The sequence below is a fragment of the Erythranthe guttata genome, chromosome 5 (genome assembly GCF_056151865.1).
Source record: "Erythranthe guttata isolate IM_541 chromosome 5, IM_541, whole genome shotgun sequence".
Lineage (NCBI taxonomy): Eukaryota > Viridiplantae > Streptophyta > Magnoliopsida > Lamiales > Phrymaceae > Erythranthe > Erythranthe guttata.
This window is the reverse complement of record NC_142537.1, coordinates 3,787,081-3,807,528: the sequence shown is the minus strand read 5'-3', so window position 1 is coordinate 3,807,528 and position 20,448 is coordinate 3,787,081. Positions and strand designations below refer to the sequence as shown.

Genomic DNA, 20,448 nt, shown 5'->3' with positions numbered 1-20,448 from the left:
TAAGGATGAAATAGTGTGTAAAAAACATTTATCAGAGTGGGAAAGCATCAAATTATCGACTTGGTTGCATAGATATGGAGATTTTAGGGAAATGGGAAACTCAAGAAAAAAAAGGGTAAATAAATAAATAAATAAAATAAAAGGTTATTATAGTAAATAATAGAAGAAGAAGGATAATAAGAAGGTAAAAAGAAAAGGCTAGTATATAGGTACACGCTTTTAGTGTACCTTTTCTCGAGTGAATCAATTGATGTATGTATATATATTGTATGATTAGGGATGGTGCTACTCTTCTTGACTTTCTCAACCAAACTATGACTAGGGGCTTGTTTGACTTTTTTTTTTTTTTTTTTTTTTTTTTTTTAAATTATGTTTGAATTTGATTTCATAAAAATATCATGATAATTTTAATTTGTGTGTCTTTCTCTTGAGGTTTCAATTATAAGAAGGAATATATGATTGATTCTACTATTTTGGTAATCTAAATATAACTCTATAGTAATGGGACTACTAATTAAGTATTAACAGCCCTCTCAAACTCAAGGTAGGCGATCGGGCAACTTGAGATTGTTAATCAAATTATAATGCGGATGAGGCGTGTAGCGTCTACGAGTCGTGGCGCTTGAACGCGTGACAACTCAAATGATCGTTTGGTTTGCATCTATTGCATCAGTCGGCTAACGACGATTTTGATGTTACTTTGACCAGAATGTTGATATATTGGAATGTCGTGCAGACCCGCGAATGTAGGACAACAGTAATCTATGGTGTGTTTTTTTAGCAATCTAAGCGCATTGAAGAAAAAGATCACACTAACCATATATCATGATTAGTTGCGTATCATTTTCTTATGGAGGTATCAATTTATAAGAAGGAACAAACGAGTACGCATCGACTAAATGTATGTTTCATGTTTGGTACGTACGTTATGTTAAAGAATTGAGCTCAAACGAGCTACTATTAATGACCGATCTCAAAATGAGTATCGAATAATTTGATTCTTGGCTCCAAATACAAGTATTTTTAGTCCACAATTACACACATTCAAGAAACTTTCACCAAATGTATATTGTCTAAACTTTGAAGATTAGTTTGAATTAATGATGAATTTGAGCATTCAAAATGATTTTTATTTATACAATTTAAATGGTAAATAGGTTATTTCGGTACGAAATATATTAAATGATAATATTTTTGGTTTTGTGGATATCTGCTCCACAGAGTTGTCCTTAAATATCAAATTTCAGTATACGATGAGTTTAGAATTGATAATTGAATTACAAAAATAAATAATAATAATGGGAATAATCAATATTACATATAGAGATATATATATATATATATATGTATATGTGTATGTATAGATTAGTCATGTATATATAAATATATGCATTGCATTTAACAAGTACTGCAGAGCAAAGTAGTAAGTGGCAGCAGATCCCATAAATCAAACAAAGCAGCTGCAATAATAACGAATTTGTGTAGGGGTACTTATAGGGGGTGGGGTGAGGGGGCGGGGGCGGGGGGCGGGGGGCGGGGGGTGGGGGGGCGGTTGGGGGTGAAAGCAATGGGTCATGGGTGGTTTTGCACAACCTCCCAATACAGCCGTAAAGAGGACTTGTGCATTTCTCAAGCAACCAAATAAGTGGGACATACATTAGTGTGAATAGAATGAGTTGGTGGGATTATTTTTTTTTTATTTTTTTTTAGTTTTTTTATTAAGGGTCTTAAACTTTTAATTGGCATAGATAGCTTTATTTCTTATCTATAAAATCTATTAACTTCATTATTTTATTTTAAGGTACACAATTAATTACCACTTAAATAATCTAAATTAAATCATCTGCGATGCTGAGCTAAGTGTCGCAAGAGTTTCATTGGATCAACCACTGACCTAGTTCTTTGCGTGTGGGTTTGTGGAGGGAGCCACAGGTCTCCAATAGGGCGTCCCTAATTGTTCTTTACATCATAATCGTTTTATTTTATACACGCATAGGCCTCGTTCGTTTATATGAATAGAATTGATTTAGATCAAATTGGGTTGCATTAATTCTCAGGAGTGTAATCGGCATTTTTTTTTCGCAGTGGGTTTTTTACACGAAATCTTTACTTCTTCATAAATAATACATTCACAACTTTTAGTACACCATTACTCATCTAAGGGTAATTTTGTCATTAAAGATTAATATAAAGAAATGACACGTAAGTGACATTTTTCAGGAAATATTAACAAGAATAAAAAAGATTCCGTGAAACAAACGCCGGGGGATTTTGGTAATTATGGATAAGCGGGGGTATTTTTGTAATTTAACCTAAGTTCATGGGCTTTTTCATAATTTACCCTCAAATTAATGTACGTAAAAAGCTAATTAGTAATTAGATCTGAACCAAAACACAAAGCCCTAAATGCTTTCTGTGGACACCAATTAATAAATAAATTAATGACCCATCCCTCTTTATTTCCTTTTTGGGCTCTTCTTTCTCCTGCTTTTGTTTCTATTACCACTCTTTCTAACATTCTCTACTTGTATAATTCTTGGTAGGGGTGCACTGAAATACACCTAATTAATTATTTTATTATTTTATTATTATTATTATTATTATTATTATTATTATTATTATTATTATTATTATTATTATTATTATTTTAATTTATTGTTTAACCTTTTATTGAAAATGTATTTTTTTTAATAAATAATTTAAGCCCACCAAGATTATTCAGAAAATAATTTACAGTGAGAGCCAAGCGTTTGGAATAATTCATTGTCAAAAAAGAATAAATTCAAACAAACTATATGAATTTATTATTATTATTATTATTATGAATTTCAAAATTATCTTAATTTAATTTTTTAGATATATAAAAGTGTAAAACAAATTATATACATTCCTAAAATAGATTTTAATTTCAAAAAGAAAATGTAATGATGAGAGAGCAGAGCAAGTTTAGAGGTCCCCCAGTAGGAAGAGGGGGGCTGGGCTGGGGGCCAATTTGTTGTCTAGTTTTTGTCTTTGTTTATAAATGCCCCCCACCCCAAAAAAAATTAATCTTTACATAAAAATAAAAAAATAAATAAATAAATTATACAATCACATTCCACAAGATGACTACCATATTAAAGAGCAAATAATACATAAATATATTCAAGGGCTAAATACAGTTTCCACCCTTAAAGTATAGGGGTGGTAACACTTACCCCCTTAAAGTTACAAATGTAACACTTACCCCCTTCATTAATGAATTTTAAGGTAAAACTTTGACTTTGAATAATGTGGCATTTTTTCTTCCCAAATTGTCCTTATAGCCATTATATAAATAATGAATATGTAATAATAAAAAAATCGGCAACTTTGCAAAACTTAATTTTATTATTTTAATATTGTAAATTTACGAATGAAAAAAATTGAATTTTAGTTTCATTTTTGTTTTACCTTATGTTCATTTGTAGCTAACAAATTTTAATTATGATTTTATAGTTTATATAGTTATTTTATTTTAATGCGTATATGACTCTAATATAATCATCTCACTTTTTACTCTGAGAATCACAAAATGTATTCAAAAGTTAATAAGAAATTATAATTTAAACGTCTAAATATTTTAAAAAAGAATTATTGAAATTTAAGTAATTGAAATAAATTTTCAATCAATAATCAGTATAAAAAAAATTGGACGTTTAAGTCTTGAAAATATTTTTTTTTCTTGCAAATGTTTAACATATTTTATATATTTTTTAAAATATTGAGATTTTTATTTATATTAGGGTGTATAGTAATTAAAATGTGAAGTTAACATAAATCAAAATATTTTTTTAATAATAATTATATTTTATAAGATTTAGTTTTTGAAATATTATTGAAAATATATTATTATATATGCATCAATATAATAGCTAGAAGGATAATTTGGGAAGAAAAAATGCCACATCATTCAAAGTCAAAGTTTTATCATTAAATTCATTAATGAGGGGGTAAGTGTTACATTTGTAACTTTAAGGGGGTAAGTGTTACCAACCCTATACTTTAAGGGTGCAAACTGTATTTAGCCCTATATTCAATTTAGCGAAATATTAAATTATTAAATTAATGATTCAGCACATTGGTGCGGATTCATGAACTGATGAAAGTATAATTTAATCAAGATTATTAATCTATCGAGGTACGAAAGATTATCGATAAAAACCCAGGTCATATATTTCATATGTTAGCCCAATGCAGCGAGTGTAGATAAACCTAATGGATAATATAACTTTAGACCATAATTAATGAGAATATAATTTCACACCAAGTAGTCATAGGCCCAAATAAGAACCATGAATGGGCTATTTTCCTTTATTATGGCCCGAACTTATTTTTATTTATTATTTGACAAAATTAACTTAAGATGAATATTTTAGTTTTACATTTTTGCGAATGATTCAAGCAACAACATATTTAATTAAAATTGTAATGTTATTAATTTTATAAAATTTAACAAAAAATAAGTTATAATGAAAAACATATCTCACTCTGAGCGCCAAGCACCAGAACTTTGTGCATGAAATTGAGTCTTTAATATTTGAATCTGATTTAGCATATATGGCTCAATCACAAATTGATTGTATGGATTAAGCTTGAAGTGAGAAAAAACCAAGTAAGAATAAATTCATAAGCTCCGAGAGATCTGTAAAAATGAGTGCTAAAGAAGGATTTCTTCGATGGTCAGGTCAATTGGAATCGTAGGAAATAATATAAGTGTATTTAGAGAAATATTATAAGAATGTGTGTATTAAGAATACGTAATAGAGAGAGATAGTTGTCATTCCACTTGTGCTCCAAAACTGTATTTATCCTTGTCGAGAAGATGTTGTGGTGGACTCCCGGTTCTATCTTTGGTCAGATCACACGTGGGAGTAGTGTGGCCAGTGTTCTAAAAATCGGCCCCGATTAATCGGTCTCCGAGACGAGGCGGTCCAAAACCTTTACGATTTTAGTATAAAGGTTTAAAAAAATATGTTTTTACCTGTGAGGCGGTTTTAGGCGGTCCGAGGTGGTCCAACCTTTAAGGCGGGTCAAGCTTCGGCGGCAAAAATCGGTTTTTTTTTTTCAAAATAAAAGTTGGAATTTTAATTTAAAAAAATGAGTTTATGCTTTATTTTATTTATGTTAACTGTTATTGTTAAAGAACCTAATGATCTATGCCAATAATGTTGAAGAATAAATTTAAATTCAAAAAATTTGCCTTTTTATTTTTATTTTATAAGTATATTTATGTATTATGATCTTATTATTATTAAATTTTTATTACATGATGGAGATATAACTATGTTTAAATATCTCTTTATATATGTTTTGAGTATTTATAAATAATATCTAGAAATATATTATATTATATTTAAAAAATCGATTTTATTACCGATTAATCACCGCCGCACCGATTAATCGTGAGTCGGTGCCTGACCGCCTCCGACCCGATTACACTTTTTACAACCTTGAGTGCGACTACTACAAGTTGCGCTTGTTTGAGGGCGAGCTACCTTGCTCCCTGCGATCTAGATCAGTTCAAAATGGAGAGAGTTTGCTAGTGTGGTTGCTCATGGTTATGCCATAAGTGGACCCCTCCCCGATCCAGGTCGTGGTGCAGACTTTCCGTCATTGTTTATGACATTGGGCCGAATGTAGTCATATTCGTCGTCTATATCTACCCCATGTGGAGCCAGTGACACGCGTTATGGAGTGTTAGTGGGCAAGGTAAGATTGAGTTTAAATTGCCTGTAAAATTTGTATGGAATTCTTGATATTTATACACTAATTTATTATTTTAATTAAAATTAAGATTCAAATATTTAATTATTTTATGCTATTTTCTATAGATCGATACCCTAATTAGAAAATATTCGAGTGCGCTGCCCCCGAACCGTACAACTTTGTAGAATTCTCACCCCCAACCGAAGAGTCCTGTATAGACAATCACATACATATATGTACATATATACATATAGCTGGAAACTAAATAGGTTAAATTACAAAGTAGTGGTGTTATGGCTTGATTAATTAATTAGTTATATGTAATTAATTACTACTAGATTAGTTAACAATATATCATAATTAATTGATATAGACTTATAATAGCACATATATAATTAAAATGTTGTTACATAAGGCAGCAGGCGTTAACGTTGTCATCATTGAAGAGGTTGCTAACTTTGTCATCCCCACGGTGGGTGGGCGGAAGAGAGCCGTGGCGTTGGGCGGCGTTGTAGCCGTGCCGCCAGTAGTTGTAGCTCTCTTTGTAGTCGGTGGTGGTGTCTTTGAAGTAATTGTTGGCCGAAGTGAAGTAGAGCGGCGGCGTTGGATAAGGCCAGAACTCCGCCCTCTTCCCCGCCCTTCTCACCGCCTTCAACACCTTATTCCGGTCGACGTATCCCATCACCGTCACCTTCTCCATCTCCAACTCTACCTCCACCGAATCCACTCCTATATATATACATATTTCAATTGATTAATACAGTTATCTGTAAAACTAAAATGTTAAATGTCGTTTTGATTTTGAACGTGATTTTGATCATTTTCTAGTGTATTTTTTTTTTTTGCAAAATACAAATTAAATAGAGAAGCTGTAGTCATTTGAGTTACCTTTCTAATACAACTTGAATCAGGCTAGATTGAATGTCGGATGATAAAGTTATATATGAATTAGTTACGTTTTGAATGTTAGAAAACTCAAAACATTAATTAATTATTGGTGATAATATTTAATATCAATTTTCAAATTCGTAATCCATGCTTAGTTATAATAAATCATTTTTGTGTGTACACAACAAATATTATTAGTGAATTATTTGTAAATTTTTGAAGTGCGTAACTTAGGATCCATAATGAAAAAATTACTGAAATGTTAAATGTAGTTTCAATTTTACTGATACTGTTTTGATTTTTTGAACTTGATTTTTGATCATTTTCTAGTCTAATTTATGCAAACACGGTAGTTGTAGTCCTCTGAGTTATCTTTCTGATACAACTTGAATCGTGCTAGATTGAAGGTCAGATATTACATTTTGAATTTTAGAAAACTCAAAACATTATAAAGTTGTGGTCACAGTTCATTGATTCATTCATATCTTTCTAATCAAATATCGAATCTTCGTGATTCGAGTTGGATTAGAAAACTAGCTCAAAGAACTACAAATTCTATGTTTCGAATTTTGCCATATCGAGCCGAAAAAATGGTCAAAATCACGTCTGAAGTCGTAGCAAAGTAAAACATACCTCTAAGTTTGAGAATGGCATCTTTGACAAGTTTTTCACAGCCGGTGCAGCACATCCTCACTTTGAGCTCCACAGTCTGTAAATTAAATTAAAATTAATGTTTTAAAATTCAATAATTAATTAATCTTAATATTTGTAATCTTTCAAGTTGATGCTAATTTATTGTCCCTTCTGATATTAGTACCCTTTTGCACTATGTATTAAGAGTGGACCACCTTTTTAGTAAGCTAATTAATCGGGTTAACGTACAACGTAAAACTTTCCTATATTATCGAAAACTTGCACCAAATTCATTCTTGCTCGTTTATTCGGTAAAACTCGTCGTCTCTATTTTATTTTTTGTTTGTATAAAATCCACTCCCGTCCAATCGTATAATTAACAGATTTAATTATTAACGAAAGTAAGAGTCCGTGCAAAGAAAAATAAAACCGACGGCGATTTTACACAATTATAAAATAAACAAAAGTATAGGATTTGATGTAGGGGTTAATTAATTGTATGTTGTTTGCCTCCAATTTTAGAGATTAGGAAACTAATTAAGCATGACAAGATAGGGGGGCCATGCCATATTCTTTCACATCCACATCTATTATTCAATATATTATATTATACAAATAGAAGTCCTAAGCTTAAGAATGGGGATAAAAGAATCAAAGAAGTTGTTGAAGTTCATACCTAAAATCATATATATATATATATATATATATATATGCATGCAAGTTATAAGTTTTATTGGGAAAAATATAGACATAGGTGTGTGTGTGTGTAATTAGAGTATATGGTAGTATAATACCCAAAGAAAAAAAAAACACGGAGAGAGGTTGAGAAACCGTATGCGTTTAGCTCTTAAGAAAAACATGAAGTTGGAAATCAATAAATAGACGATGATGTTAGATCAACTACCAATTATCTGTACGTGTGTGCGTGTGTGTAAAAGTATTAGTAAACTGGCCTGGAGGGAAAGCGGTCGACTCTTAGGCATGTTAGTAGTAGTTTATGTTTGCGTTTTGGTGCCGTTATATGTGATCGATGTTGTAACCGAAAGAAACCTAGCGAAATAGTCTTTCGAGATGTTAAATTTATAAACTTTGCTGGATATATACATACACATATACATATATAAATGTGAAGAGAGAGAAATGGAGAGAGGATGAAGAAAACTAAAAACCTATCCAAGTTGAAGAAAATATTCCTCAAAAAGGCATCTCTCAACTTAATTCTTATGTTTCAATCTTAGCTTAATTGTCATCATATATTCCACACAAAGTAATTAATTAGCTTTGTTTAATGAAACTATTCCGATCCCTTCCCGATCGTTTTCTTTTTTCGTTTTCCTTTTATATAAATATGATTATTTAGGGTGGTGTGGGGATGTTTGTGTTTCTTGGCATATGGTAATATTCTTTTCCATCATCATCTTATTGCTTATAGCACAAGAACAAAACAAAAAAAAAAAAAAAAAAAAAGAATTACCCTTTTGGAAGGGAATATCTATTTATTAAAAATTAATGGTTGTGGTGTTTGATGAATATATAACAAAATGGCTGCTGACACTGAAATTCTTTTAAGATTCTTGAAAATAGATGAGATTAAGGAATTAAATATGAGTTTATAATGCAACGAAACTAATTCATATTCTCAAAAATATTCTTTTTTCTTTTTCCAATCTGACCATCTTTCACTATCATCATATTGTACCATTTAATCTGCAGTTTAATTTTGTCCATTCAGATATATTCTCACATCTCTGGTTATCAATGTATAACATCATATATATGATATAGATACGTCTTCCGATTTTCCTTAACCGTCGATTTTTTTGATTTTCTGATTTTTTTTTTTTAAATGAAATTCATGGCAAGGAACCTTTCACATGCAAAACCAGGCAAACAGGTCACGTGCTGTGCAGCATGCAGCAAATGCATATATATATATATATATGTACATATGTACATAAATATTCTTTTGTAGCATATTCTTGAAATTAGAGTGCCCCACAGGCTGCTACAGCAGAAAATATATATATATATTTAGCTGAGATGAAATTAAATGGACTAAAAGGCAGCAAAAATTTAGATACCATATTCCCAGCATAATTATTATTTTATTTTATATCAATACTTGCACACTAAGGCAACGCAAATGCAAATCATATATTATAAATTAAAATTTTGGAAAAAAAATTAAAATTTGGGAAAAAAAATGAAATTATCGTAAATGAAAATCGGGCCGTAAAGCAAAATATCCAATAATTGACTATGTATGCTTCCAAAAAATTCGGAAAATCGAAAATTAAAAGAGTGTGTATAGTACTCAAATATTGCAATGCTCAATACTACTAATTTACCGGTTATTACTTATTAATCAAACGACTTTCGATAAATCACTAGACAAATAAAAAATTATAAAAGAGTGTATAGTATACCACCTAATAATAACATTAACACCATAATTTACACATGTCAATTACCATGCAGAGCATCGAAAATTGGGACAGCGCCACATTCCGATAAAAACTAATGACAGGATTATTACCATGAATGCGCCGACAGCGTAATAACTCGAACCTTGACGAACAAACAATGATGTAAATGATGCCGCTTTTGCACTGCCACGTTTCGCAGCATCTGGTACTGGATCACATGTTTTAACAGTCTCCTTATTCTCATTGGGAAAGCTGCCTTCTAACTCCTGAGAATCGGACAAAAGATATCAGGACCAAAGATTTAAGAAAAATAAGACATCTTCCTCATTCAAGATTTCATGAATTATATGTTAGAATCCCAATTAAAGTCCCGAAATCCTAGGATTTTACGATTTTTTTTACCACCCGTTACCTTGTTAAATCCTAGTAGAATCCCGATCCAAGCAAAATCTTCAATATCAGGAGTAAAATGTAAAATCCTTAGATCCTTGAAATCAACGATTTAATTGCGATCTTAATGATTTTACATTTATTTTTTTCATCAAAGCAAGTGAAGCCCAAGTAAAGCCAAGCTATTTTCAGCCCTCCGCTGAACGTTTTATTCCATTTAAGTAACACAATAAATTCTAAAATTTGCGGAGGCGGGACCCTAGCACAAACAAGGAACAACAACGTAACGACCTAATCGAGTAATGAAGAACAACCAATAACTCGTGTTTTTATTTATGTTGAGAATATGTTTATATGTGTTGGAACATACTTCATTTATGTTGGGAGATGTTTTATCCATATCGAGACATATAACATTTGGCATGCAATACAGTTTTTACAAGATATGTTACCGTACTACAATTTTACAATAATCCCGATTTTGACTACTATATCTCACTGACGTTTAATTAAATGGAAATTAAACTGACCTGTGTAATAAGTGGTTCTGATTCTTGTTCTTCGCCCTTGAAATTTGCATAACAGACAGCGATTGGTCGACAATCATACAAAAGACGAAATCTCCTCGGAGCAGTCCCCTGTGCTATCCTGTTCACAATAACTGGTCGAACCCGCGGCCGATGAGTTCGGATCTTGATTCCAGTTTCACTAACAGGGGTAGTATCGTCTTTCACATGATACAAGTGACACAACGTCTGAACTGGTCTGTAGCATGTTCCCCCAACTATATCGATCGATGAATCAACTTCTTTAACCCCATACTGTAAATGGGTTTGACAACTAGATTGCTCAGCGTGTAAGAGATTCCCACATATTTGACCCTGTAGAGAATCAACGAGAATATTACGAACAACAGACAAGAAATGATTCAGACAGAACTACCATAACTGGATCGCCTCAAGGTAAAAGAAAAACACGCTAAATATCTTAAAACAGAAATTTAGCATCTAATCGTTGGAAAGCAGGTGAAGCCAGATCCTCTACAATAACGCATTTAAAAAAGACACGAGATACATACACAACGGATACAAGATATAATTTATCTATGAAGCTACCTCATAGATTGCAGACGTTGTCTGTTCTAAACCACCGGTGGGCCCGGGGACAGAGCTCTTATTTGTGACAGCAGACGTGTCACTGTTACTTGAATCTTCATAAGAGTAATTGCTATCATGGTTTTGAAGGCCTTCCAATAACTCTGACAGCGATGCATCCTGTTCAGATGTTCCATCTTGAAAATTCAATCCGTTTTGTCCATCGCCAAAGTCATCAGCAAATAAATCAGTATAACCGTTTGACTGCATGGCTCCTTCAGACATTAAAGCATCTCTCAACGGCTCGTAAACCTGATTAAATATGCAGAAAACAAACATCTTTGGATTTGAATTCCTTCACTATTTCAAATGGCAGAAGGAAAAAAAAAAAAAAGAGATTTTGTTAAACGAGAGTTGAAATATTCATCTCTAACCTCCATAGCTGTTTCTTCTCCTGATTGATCGACTCCCTCAGATGCACAGGTGTCAGTCAAATCAACCCACCACTTGTTTAAGTCCTCCGGCTCCTCGAGCATTTGCATGCGAACATCCAGCATCGCAGATTCTTGAAACAGATGTGATGATGAAGCATGTTCAACTTCATCGGTTTTCAAATAGTCTAGCTTCTCATCAGCCTTGTCGAATAAGCGACATAGGACATAGTCTCCCTGGAACACGGAGAGAATAATTGGCTTTAAAATAAGTGAAAGCAACTTGAAATGGAGGTTTTAAAACACAAGAGTGCAGAAACTGTGGCACAAAAGTGCAGAAGCTGTGGCACGAAAGTGCAGAAACTGTGGCACAAAAGTGCAGAAACTGTGGCATCATTACAACAACAGTTAGCAAATATTCCTTTTTTACAATCATTTATATTAATTTTAGTCTGGGAATGTGCGCAGTCAACACATATTGCAGTGACAGATGTGTGTGTGTGAGCGCGTGTGTGAGAGAGAGTAACTATTAACCTGTCCAGGGCCAGTGCCATCAAGATCTGGTCCAGTGGCACGATACTCGTGCATAATCCAATTCGTACGTTCACCCTTAGGAGCACGACCCCTGTGAAAAACAAGAGTCTTCTTCATGCCAATTAATTGGGAAGTGGAGCGACCTAAAGATGATGATTTATGAGATTTTATAGTACGATCTTTGCCCGTGGCTTTCCAGTAACCAGCCTCGGTGGCTCGATTAGAGCGATTCCCATTTGGATATTTTCTATCACGAGGACAGAAGAAGAACCATTCCTGGTCACCGGATTTTATCACAGAGAGCGCTACATAAGAACAAAACAAAGATTCATCAAGATTTAGTTTTTGCTTCTCATGCAAAACAACAAAACAAAAAGATGTCCATAATGAAGTTAGAGTTCAGTTTCGGGATTTAAAAATTCATTCCAATTACAAAAGCCCCGGAAATTTCAGAATTTCCGAAAAAAATCGGAAATCGCATAAGTTTTAAAATTTCAAAACTTATGACGAAATTTTCTGAAAATTTCATAATTTTTCAAAATAAACAACATCCACGTCGATAAATGTAAAACTAATAACTACTAAACTTCAGTTCAAAAAATATAAATATAAATAAACCACATCATAACATCCAATAAAACTTCTAAGTTCTAACAACAATTCAATATGTCAAAATCCTAAAACAACACTTAAATCAAATTACTGTTTCAAAAAAAAAAAACTTAAAATAAAGTATTATATAATATATATTATTTATAGGTGCATTTTTTGGGAAAAAATCAGATTTTTTCGGAAATTTGGTGCAAGGGGAATAGAATATCTCTTTTATACATAAATATCTTGTTAGAAAAAGGAAGTTATGTACTAAATGGTAACTTGTCACAAAATTTACTAATCAATAAAATTTGGTCATGGGTCTTTAGAGAACATTTCACCAATCATTTCATATGTTAATTGCAATATATGTTAGTCTTATACTAGAGGAAAGGTGCAAACTTAAGTCTTGGTACTTGCACTACTTAGTCTGTGTTTCAGAACATGTCTACATAACAATTTTGTTCTCCATGCAAACAAATATTGTTCATCAATAAAAAATTATTGTTCTGTTAAATAAAAGGTATATTCTGTATGTATGATTAACTTTAGGTGCGTAGAGGGGTCCAACAACGACGACTGCATGTGCCATTTAATGATCTCTCGAACTCATTTAAAAAGCCCGACGGTCTTAATTCGTATTCTTTTCTATCACAAACACTACCTCCGGTATCAATCCGTTAAAAATTAACATAAATATAATAATTGCAAGTATTTTAAGATGTAATTGAAAGATTAACAAAAAACAACTTTGAAAATGAAATAATAAATACAAGTAACAAAAGTTATTTTGTTAACAAAAAAGTCAGAAACTAGAAACGACCAAGGGCCGGTTCACCTCGAACCCAATCACTGGTTTGTGTTTAACGGTTGTTGAACCATAAACGTAACAGTAACCGTAACCGTTCATAACCCCTAGGGATTTTGAAACTCGTGAACATCGAGTAACAAGTAAATGGTCATGATTAAGTGGATATACCAGAACAATGGCACAAAAGTTACTGTTCCGGTCCCATTCCGCCCGATATATTGGGGGTCCCAGCGAACAATCTTTGTACTAGATCTTCTTTTTATGAATTAAAAAGGACAGCATGGAAATTCATATTTTTTTTCAAAACAATTACTATAACGTCAATTCTACTGGCGCTTACGGAATTTAACTTGTATGAATTAGAACGGCGTCTTCTGAATTTGAATCCATATCACTGTATGCTTTACGATATGCTGTTGAAAGCGCAAGCATATCATGCATGTATCGTTCCAATTCGTTTTAACAACGATTAACTACTCATCGAGATCCATTTTTTTTCCTACAACAGTCTTCAGATCTAGTAAAACTACGATGACAATGCAACATTTGATAAATAAAAAAATTAAAAGAAAAATCGAGGCTTCGAAATTGGGCAAAAATTGCAAGTAATTATTTGATGATTAAAAGGTGATGAGGTTTTCCAAATGAAATCTTCTTTCTATCAACTTCTGAGAAATGGAGTTTTGTGGAATATATTAATTTACATATATATATATATACACATGCATACATATATACGCAGAGAAAAACACAGAGATAGATGAATTGATGATGAAGAAGGGCGGGCATACATACCAGGAAGATCCCATGGCTCCCATTTACAGACATCAACCTCGGGGATGACGACGTCGACGTCGGAGTGACGGCCGTTAATCTTCAGCCTCAAATAATGGTTCACAAGCTCCTCGTCGGTCGGCCGGAATCTGAAACCCTTGGGCAAACTCTCCAATTTCATCGTGTTCCGCCGGCATGTACCCATCCACCACCGTCAACCAACAAAAAATTCCCCCAATTCGTTCGCCGTACGGAAATCAGCCAAATTCGAATTGCAAAACTTAAAGGAGAGAAAAAAGTGAGGGTAGAGAAACTTCTCGAAATCCACTCCGCCGCTCACCGCTTTCCACTTTTTCTCCAGTCGGTTGCTTTTTTTTTCTTTTTTTTCTTTTTCTGCACGTGGTTGTGGATTTTAATTTATAGCTCGGAAATGCCAAACGCCGCCACGCGCGGCGAGTGCAGATTAGGATCATCCCAAACTGGAGATTAGTGATGTAATTACTGTAATCTTCCATTAATATTGAGGTTGGCCAGAGAGAACAATTTCGAATGGAATTTCTCTCTTTTATCTGAGAGTTTAATTATCGAAATTGGCAGAATCTATAAAAACATAGAAAAGAAAATTTGTTTAGTAAAAAGCTTAACATTTATGGTATGGTTCGCCGGAACGTCGCGGTCCGTTGTCGTCGATACTGCTGTTCCGTCGGGTGGTTCGCGATCCGAACGAATAAATTTTAATTAAAATGCTAAATTAATTAATATTTATTTCGAATATGTTTTTAATACCACATTACAATACAATAATTGCAAAGTACTATTACAATTTATTTGGATTAATATTATGAAATTACATGCAATATTAATGCACGTATAATGTTGAGTTGGTTTAAAGTTCTCAAGATTTTATCTTTGAAAATTATTGGGCGATTGAGAATCAAATTGTCCGTATTGAGGCTCATTTGATGCATGAGATGATGATAGTACCCCCAAATCCTCAAAATTCGAAATCCACTATTGCCGGAAAATGCATAGTTGGGATCTTTATATATCGCGCTCTGCTTCTTGTAGATAAAGGCTCACATTATATGTTATGATCGGATCGTAGTAATCATCAAAATCACAACGTATGCCACTAGTATTGCCAGAACATCCATATTCGTGATCATGTTGTCCAACATCACTTGCACCATCAGGCAATGGATATCGGTATCTACCTTGGGAAGCAAATGAACTTTTTTGGTAATTATATCCTTTATCTTAATAGCTTGAATTATCATCAGTCAATCCATAACCGTATTGAGGCTACCTTCATCCTAAGCTCATACCTTGCATATGGTCATCCACATTCGGATATAGACATTTCATGAAGGTTCGAGTGAAGAGCATCGGCACTAGAATAATCTTGTAAGCCCGCTAAATACCACGTTGTTCTTCAATTCCTTGACGATATCCATGATTTGCGTCTTGAGTGCCATAAAAATTATCCATTCAGTGGGCCCAAGACGCCATATTGCATGCAATCATTGAAGATAAACATAGGGGTGCATGCTATTATTCCTTGTTTTTTTACTAAACTGATCCTCTTTCAGATTTTTTTGCCTTCTGCTCCGACCGTTTCAGCTATGACATGATCGTTTTATGGTCCCGTCTCACTCGTCCTGCCGTATCTCGATGTTCTGGCGTGTCGCAGTGTAAAAATTATTGTAATTGGGATTCAGAAAAGGAGGGCACTGTTACCATTCTATTCCGCAGACGTTCTAGCGAACCCTGTGTATAATAATATAATTCTAAAAAAAAAAGTATAACAACATTAATACATAAATATATATCCTTTTACAGTTGATACATAAAAGATGGAGCCTACGTAGCACGTAAACTTTAATTCATTAACGTATGCGCGTCTTGGATACGAAAACTTGAGGACACTTGTTGGAAACTTTATGGGCTATTTTGTAATTTCTGAAAGTTAGAAACAAGTTTGAATAGGAAAATTTTAAATATTTTTGTTATTCCCTAATTATTTACATGATTTGATGGTCAATTGCAAATTGATAGTTGATAAAATAATATTTATTTTGAATATGTTTGTATCGAAATATAGAAAAATAAATTATATATAAATAAAAACTTAGCTCCATCACAAAAACAAAGATAATGTGAAGTTTTCAAAAGGAACAATACCTCATTCAATTTACAGAAAATGCCCATCTAGCAAGATCACAGGTCGTAAAATTACTATTTCTAGAAACAAATTTAAACTTCTATTTTGGCGAAAGCGACACATAACGAATGTTAACTTTGGCCGTCCAATGAGCTTTCGAAGAATGGCCGTTAATGAACATGACCGCATTAAGGCAATCGACTTCAAAGATGACATGGCGAACTTTACCTTAATAGCAAAAAAATCAGCAACCGAAGGGCTTGATACAGTATCGTTTCATTGTGTACGCAAAGATAATTGACCTGCTTTAAGAGCTTCTGTTGATGAGCATTGGTTATTGATACTCTCTTTTTTTTTTACCCTAATGGTAGATTTTCTTTATCAACATGTATTAAAGACTAAAATACCCCTCGGAATTTAAGATATTCCAATTTCATCGATTTAACCGTAATTTCACTAATTGTTCAATTTTGACCCATAAATCCAATTCTAAAGTCAAACTAAATCAGAATGAGTCTTATGTTATAAAGGGAAGAAAAACAGTATGCTCACTATGTTCTTAGTGACAACCTTAAAAAAGTAAACAATATCACATTTCACAAACTGCAAATTTACAGATTTAGTACATCCTTTTAGGGAGAAGGCTTGAATTCTAGGATTTAAATGACATATATATTTCCTAGTAACATTCATTTTGAATCCAGAAATTTAAAAAAAATAATAATAACAAAAAAAATATAATTAGGACCAATTTACACAAGAAATGTCTCACTCGTTACGCATCGATAAAAAAATATTCACAGGTTTCAACTTACAAAGCAGGATGGTATCCGATATTGGCATTCGTTCCTACCCTTTGTACAGCTCTTCTTACATTCCATTCTTGACAAAACTCTAGGCCAAGCCTAAGAGCTGTTCCAAGTCCTAGCACAACAATTACTCCTGCCAAAAAAATAGCTTCGGTTTTATTACGACGAGGCACATTGAACTTCCGAGTCTATTAAAATTCAAACCTATTGTGTAAACAATAAATAAATAAAAAAATTACCAATAATAATGTTCACGGGGAGGGCCGAAACACCAAGGGTTACTGAAATCAGCACGTCCAACAAAAGACCCCCGATGAGAATTGAAAATGCCACCCAAAGAGGACTAAAACAACGCTGTTACAAATTAATGAATCAGTATTTAATTTGGTAATGGTTTTCTAACCAAGTTTTGTTAGAAGGAATTACGGCTTCTTTACCCTTTCACGTTCTTGAGCTCTAAAGGCTGGATCAACCCTCCAAACCCAGTAACTTGCCTGTCACACATAAAAAGTCGAATCGAATGCTCATTTAGCACAAACTTAGAACTTTTATCCTAATAAGGTTTTAAGCAATAGAGGCGAAATATTCATGTTCTTGAGTTTTCCATATCATAAGCTAAAGTATCCGATTAAATAGTGCCAAAACTTGCCTGGGGATCGGGGACTGCTACATTTGTAGCTATTTGCCTACATAAGAAATGTGAAGAGGCTCGTTATTATCCTGCGTGGATTAAGCTGAAATTATTCAGTAAAAAAGAAATCGGGCACTTAACTGGCATATCTCACATTTATTTGAGCCTCGACTATTAAACCATTTCATTATGCACGAATGATGTGCTTTTGCAAGACCACCTCGACATTGACATCCAAGATTGATCAAGACTTCTTCATTTTCTTCTTGGCATACCCTGCACAAGAGAAGTAGCATGGTAATCCCTTAAGAAGGTGTTCAACTTTACTCATCGGTATTTTCGAATGCCTATTGACGGCGGAAATAAAAATACACTGTTTCAGATAAAATACATCAAGTTACAATAAATTAAAAAATGAAGTTAAAATGAACTTGGTGAAAAAACACAAATAAATTATCTCAACTTTGCCCATGTGGGGAGATATACAAGGAAAGGGGAGACTGAATTTGAAGGCCAATACAAGTGTTTTGATAGACTCTGACCAAATTTGACCAGGAGAAAAAATCTTGAGTATGTTTTATGATATTTATTACATAGAAAATCCCAATGTGTTCCATCCGGTCATCAAAATTCTAATGCTCGACCTAGTTTATCAATTGGATTTCCAAAATCGAAGTAAGTGACTTTCCAAAATACATGCGTGAAGTCGTGATTGACAACTAATAAGATCTTAAAAGGTGCGTGGGTTACCTTGATGAAAAAAACTTTTTGAAATCTTGTTTTTGAAGCTTACTGGCTCTTTTCCAACAGCTCTTTGAACAGCTTATAGGATGTACTAACAAAAAAATAGGGTTTGGCAGATACCCTCTTAAGACTACTGCACCATCTACCAATACAAGAAAGAAATAAGTCTCGTGTAAAAAGCAAATGCGACGGATAAAGCTTCATGTCTGATATTTGGGACCTAAAACGCTCTCCTCTTTTTCCTATTCTTGTCTTCTACTTATAGCTCTACAGACCAAGGTCCTTCCTTAAAGCTGAATGAATTTGAGTTCACTGAATTTCACACAAATCCTATTGTTACGACAAACCAAAGCCACATCACAAAGTTCGGGCTGCCAACCATCCCCTGTATCCATCAGGTCAGGTCAGTTCATCAATCTGGTAAAAGTGAAATACTGAAATAGACATTCAATAATGCGGTTCCCCAAGTCCTCTCTCAGAGGTGTTTTGTACATATATTATATTCCCCAGTGGTAGGTCGGTAAAGTTCAAAACATGTACTGATTTAAGAATCATACAATCACGACGTGTGTCTTCTGCGTATCTCCTTTTACAGAATTTTAATTCCAGTGGCAATCAAAGAGTACACAAACAAAAGTATCTTCGACGTTTCTCAAAAGTATTAAATACACGCACTTGATCATCGTTTACTTTATCATTTGTGTTTGCACAATATGTCATTTTGAATCCCTTGTAAAGTACTCTGGAGAGGACACTTAAAGAATCGATGCTATATATACTAGGTGTTGCATGGAGAGTGGAATGCAGGATTATTACAAAACTCGGAATAAATATCGACATAAAAACATAGAATTAACTTGTCCTCGTGGATGCACGAACATTGCTAAAATGTTGATTAAGTCTTAGCATGACAGTATTGAAACATAAAGACACAATTCTTGAAAGTAAACACTGCACTCTTCAGACGAAAAGTTGTAAACAAAGAATTCTCGAAATTTACTCTTCGTCAACAAATACCCTTTCGTTCTCCTCACACCATTGCGAAAACTGAACCTAGTTACAAACCTATGTACTCCTCTCAACAATTTAATCACAAATTGTCATGCCTTGCAAATCGGTAACTGCAGAAAAATATGAACCATAGCATTTACAGAAAACCAAGCCCTCAAAATAAATCTCTTATTTGTGCATATCTTTTTCTAATTTTATCAACCTAATATCATACCAAATCCGCAGAAGCTATTTCCAGACATCCGGTCAGAAATTTTCAGCAACAAAGACGAATCACAGAAAAAAAAATACAACATAAAAAAAATTAAAAAAAATAAAAAATAAATCCTATTAGCGCAAGTCGGGGAAAAGGGGATATACCTGCATTCATCCTGAGAAGTCGCGAGTTGCGGCTCACTCTTGGAGCAGTCCACAACCACTTCAACAATTCTGTCAACGGATTGACCTACGGCCGCATTCTCCGCCAACACGCCGCCGCCGCCGTCGTCCGCCGCTCTCTCGCCTACCTGATTTTCGATATCAACATCGGAGAATTCACCAACCGTAGCAGCAGCACCGCCATTCCGCATCTACTTGAGCTTTGAAATTGACCGAGAATCAGCGCAGAAACTAGTTGAACGTTGATTGAATTCGCCCTAGGTAATGGAGAACTGAGAGCTTTATAGATTGAATTTTTGGAAGGAAATTGAAAAAGGGAGGAGGAGAGAGAAAGTAGGTAAAATCGAAGTAGATGAGAGTTTGTTGTAGGAATTTACATGCCACAGTCACTCACACAGTCGGGAAGAAAAGC

The 20,448-nt window shown here is 33.6% G+C and overlaps 3 protein-coding genes across 3 annotated transcripts; all 3 read right to left on the bottom strand.

Annotated features, from left to right (window-relative positions):
- Positions 1 to 5,875: 5,875 nt before the first annotated feature.
- LOC105959995 (heavy metal-associated isoprenylated plant protein 30) lies at positions 5,876 to 8,364 on the bottom strand. The gene is made up of 3 exons (XM_012984158.2): positions 8,202 to 8,364; positions 7,249 to 7,324; positions 5,876 to 6,456 (listed from the first exon to the last, which is right to left on the bottom strand). The coding sequence occupies exons 1-3, from the start codon at positions 8,229 to 8,231 to the stop codon at positions 6,134 to 6,136; spliced, it is 429 nt and encodes a 142-aa protein (XP_012839612.2). The 5' UTR covers positions 8,232 to 8,364; the 3' UTR covers positions 5,876 to 6,133.
- A 1,116-nt stretch (positions 8,365 to 9,480) lies between these two features.
- On the bottom strand, positions 9,481 to 14,685 carry LOC105960033 (protein NTM1-like 9). Its single transcript, XM_012984202.2, has 6 exons — positions 14,324 to 14,685; positions 12,124 to 12,428; positions 11,593 to 11,826; positions 11,180 to 11,470; positions 10,595 to 10,945; positions 9,481 to 9,940 (listed from the first exon to the last, which is right to left on the bottom strand). The coding sequence occupies exons 1-6, from the start codon at positions 14,505 to 14,507 to the stop codon at positions 9,716 to 9,718; spliced, it is 1,590 nt and encodes a 529-aa protein (XP_012839656.1). The 5' UTR covers positions 14,508 to 14,685; the 3' UTR covers positions 9,481 to 9,715.
- Positions 14,686 to 17,038: 2,353 nt separating this feature from the next.
- LOC105958595 (RING/U-box superfamily protein) lies at positions 17,039 to 20,448 on the bottom strand. The gene is made up of 6 exons (XM_012982594.2): positions 20,019 to 20,448; positions 18,045 to 18,179; positions 17,922 to 17,958; positions 17,710 to 17,766; positions 17,512 to 17,626; positions 17,039 to 17,405 (listed from the first exon to the last, which is right to left on the bottom strand). Exons 1-6 carry the CDS (start codon positions 20,225 to 20,227, stop codon positions 17,275 to 17,277), a joined length of 684 nt encoding a protein of 227 aa, XP_012838048.2. The 5' UTR covers positions 20,228 to 20,448; the 3' UTR covers positions 17,039 to 17,274.

Excerpts from the sequence above, each read along its gene's own strand:
- LOC105959995 (XM_012984158.2), bottom strand. The coding sequence starts at position 8,231 with ATGCCTAAGAGTCGACCGCTTTCCCTCCAG. Across the intron at positions 7,325-8,201 it reads GTCGACCGCTTTCCCTCCAG|ACTGTGGAGCTCAAAGTGAG; the intron begins GCCAGTTTACTA and ends TTTAATTTACAG. Across the intron at positions 6,457-7,248 it reads TGCCATTCTCAAACTTAGAG|GAGTGGATTCGGTGGAGGTA; the intron begins GTATGTTTTACT and ends GTATATATATAG.
- LOC105960033 (XM_012984202.2), bottom strand. The coding sequence starts at position 14,507 with ATGGGTACATGCCGGCGGAACACGATGAAATTGGAGAGTTTGCCCAAG. Across the intron at positions 12,429-14,323 it reads GGAGCCATGGGATCTTCCTG|CGCTCTCTGTGATAAAATCC; the intron begins GTATGTATGCCC and ends GTTCTTATGTAG. Across the intron at positions 10,946-11,179 it reads CAACGTCTGCAATCTATGAG|GGTCAAATATGTGGGAATCT; the intron begins GTAGCTTCATAG and ends GATTCTCTACAG.
- LOC105958595 (XM_012982594.2), bottom strand. The coding sequence starts at position 20,227 with ATGCGGAATGGCGGTGCTGCTGCTACGGTTGGTGAATTCTCCGATGTT. Across the intron at positions 18,180-20,018 it reads ACTTCTCAGGATGAATGCAG|GGTATGCCAAGAAGAAAATG; the intron begins GTATATCCCCTT and ends TCTCTTGTGCAG. Across the intron at positions 17,406-17,511 it reads CCCCGTGAACATTATTATTG|GAGTAATTGTTGTGCTAGGA; the intron begins GTAATTTTTTTA and ends TTTTTTTGGCAG.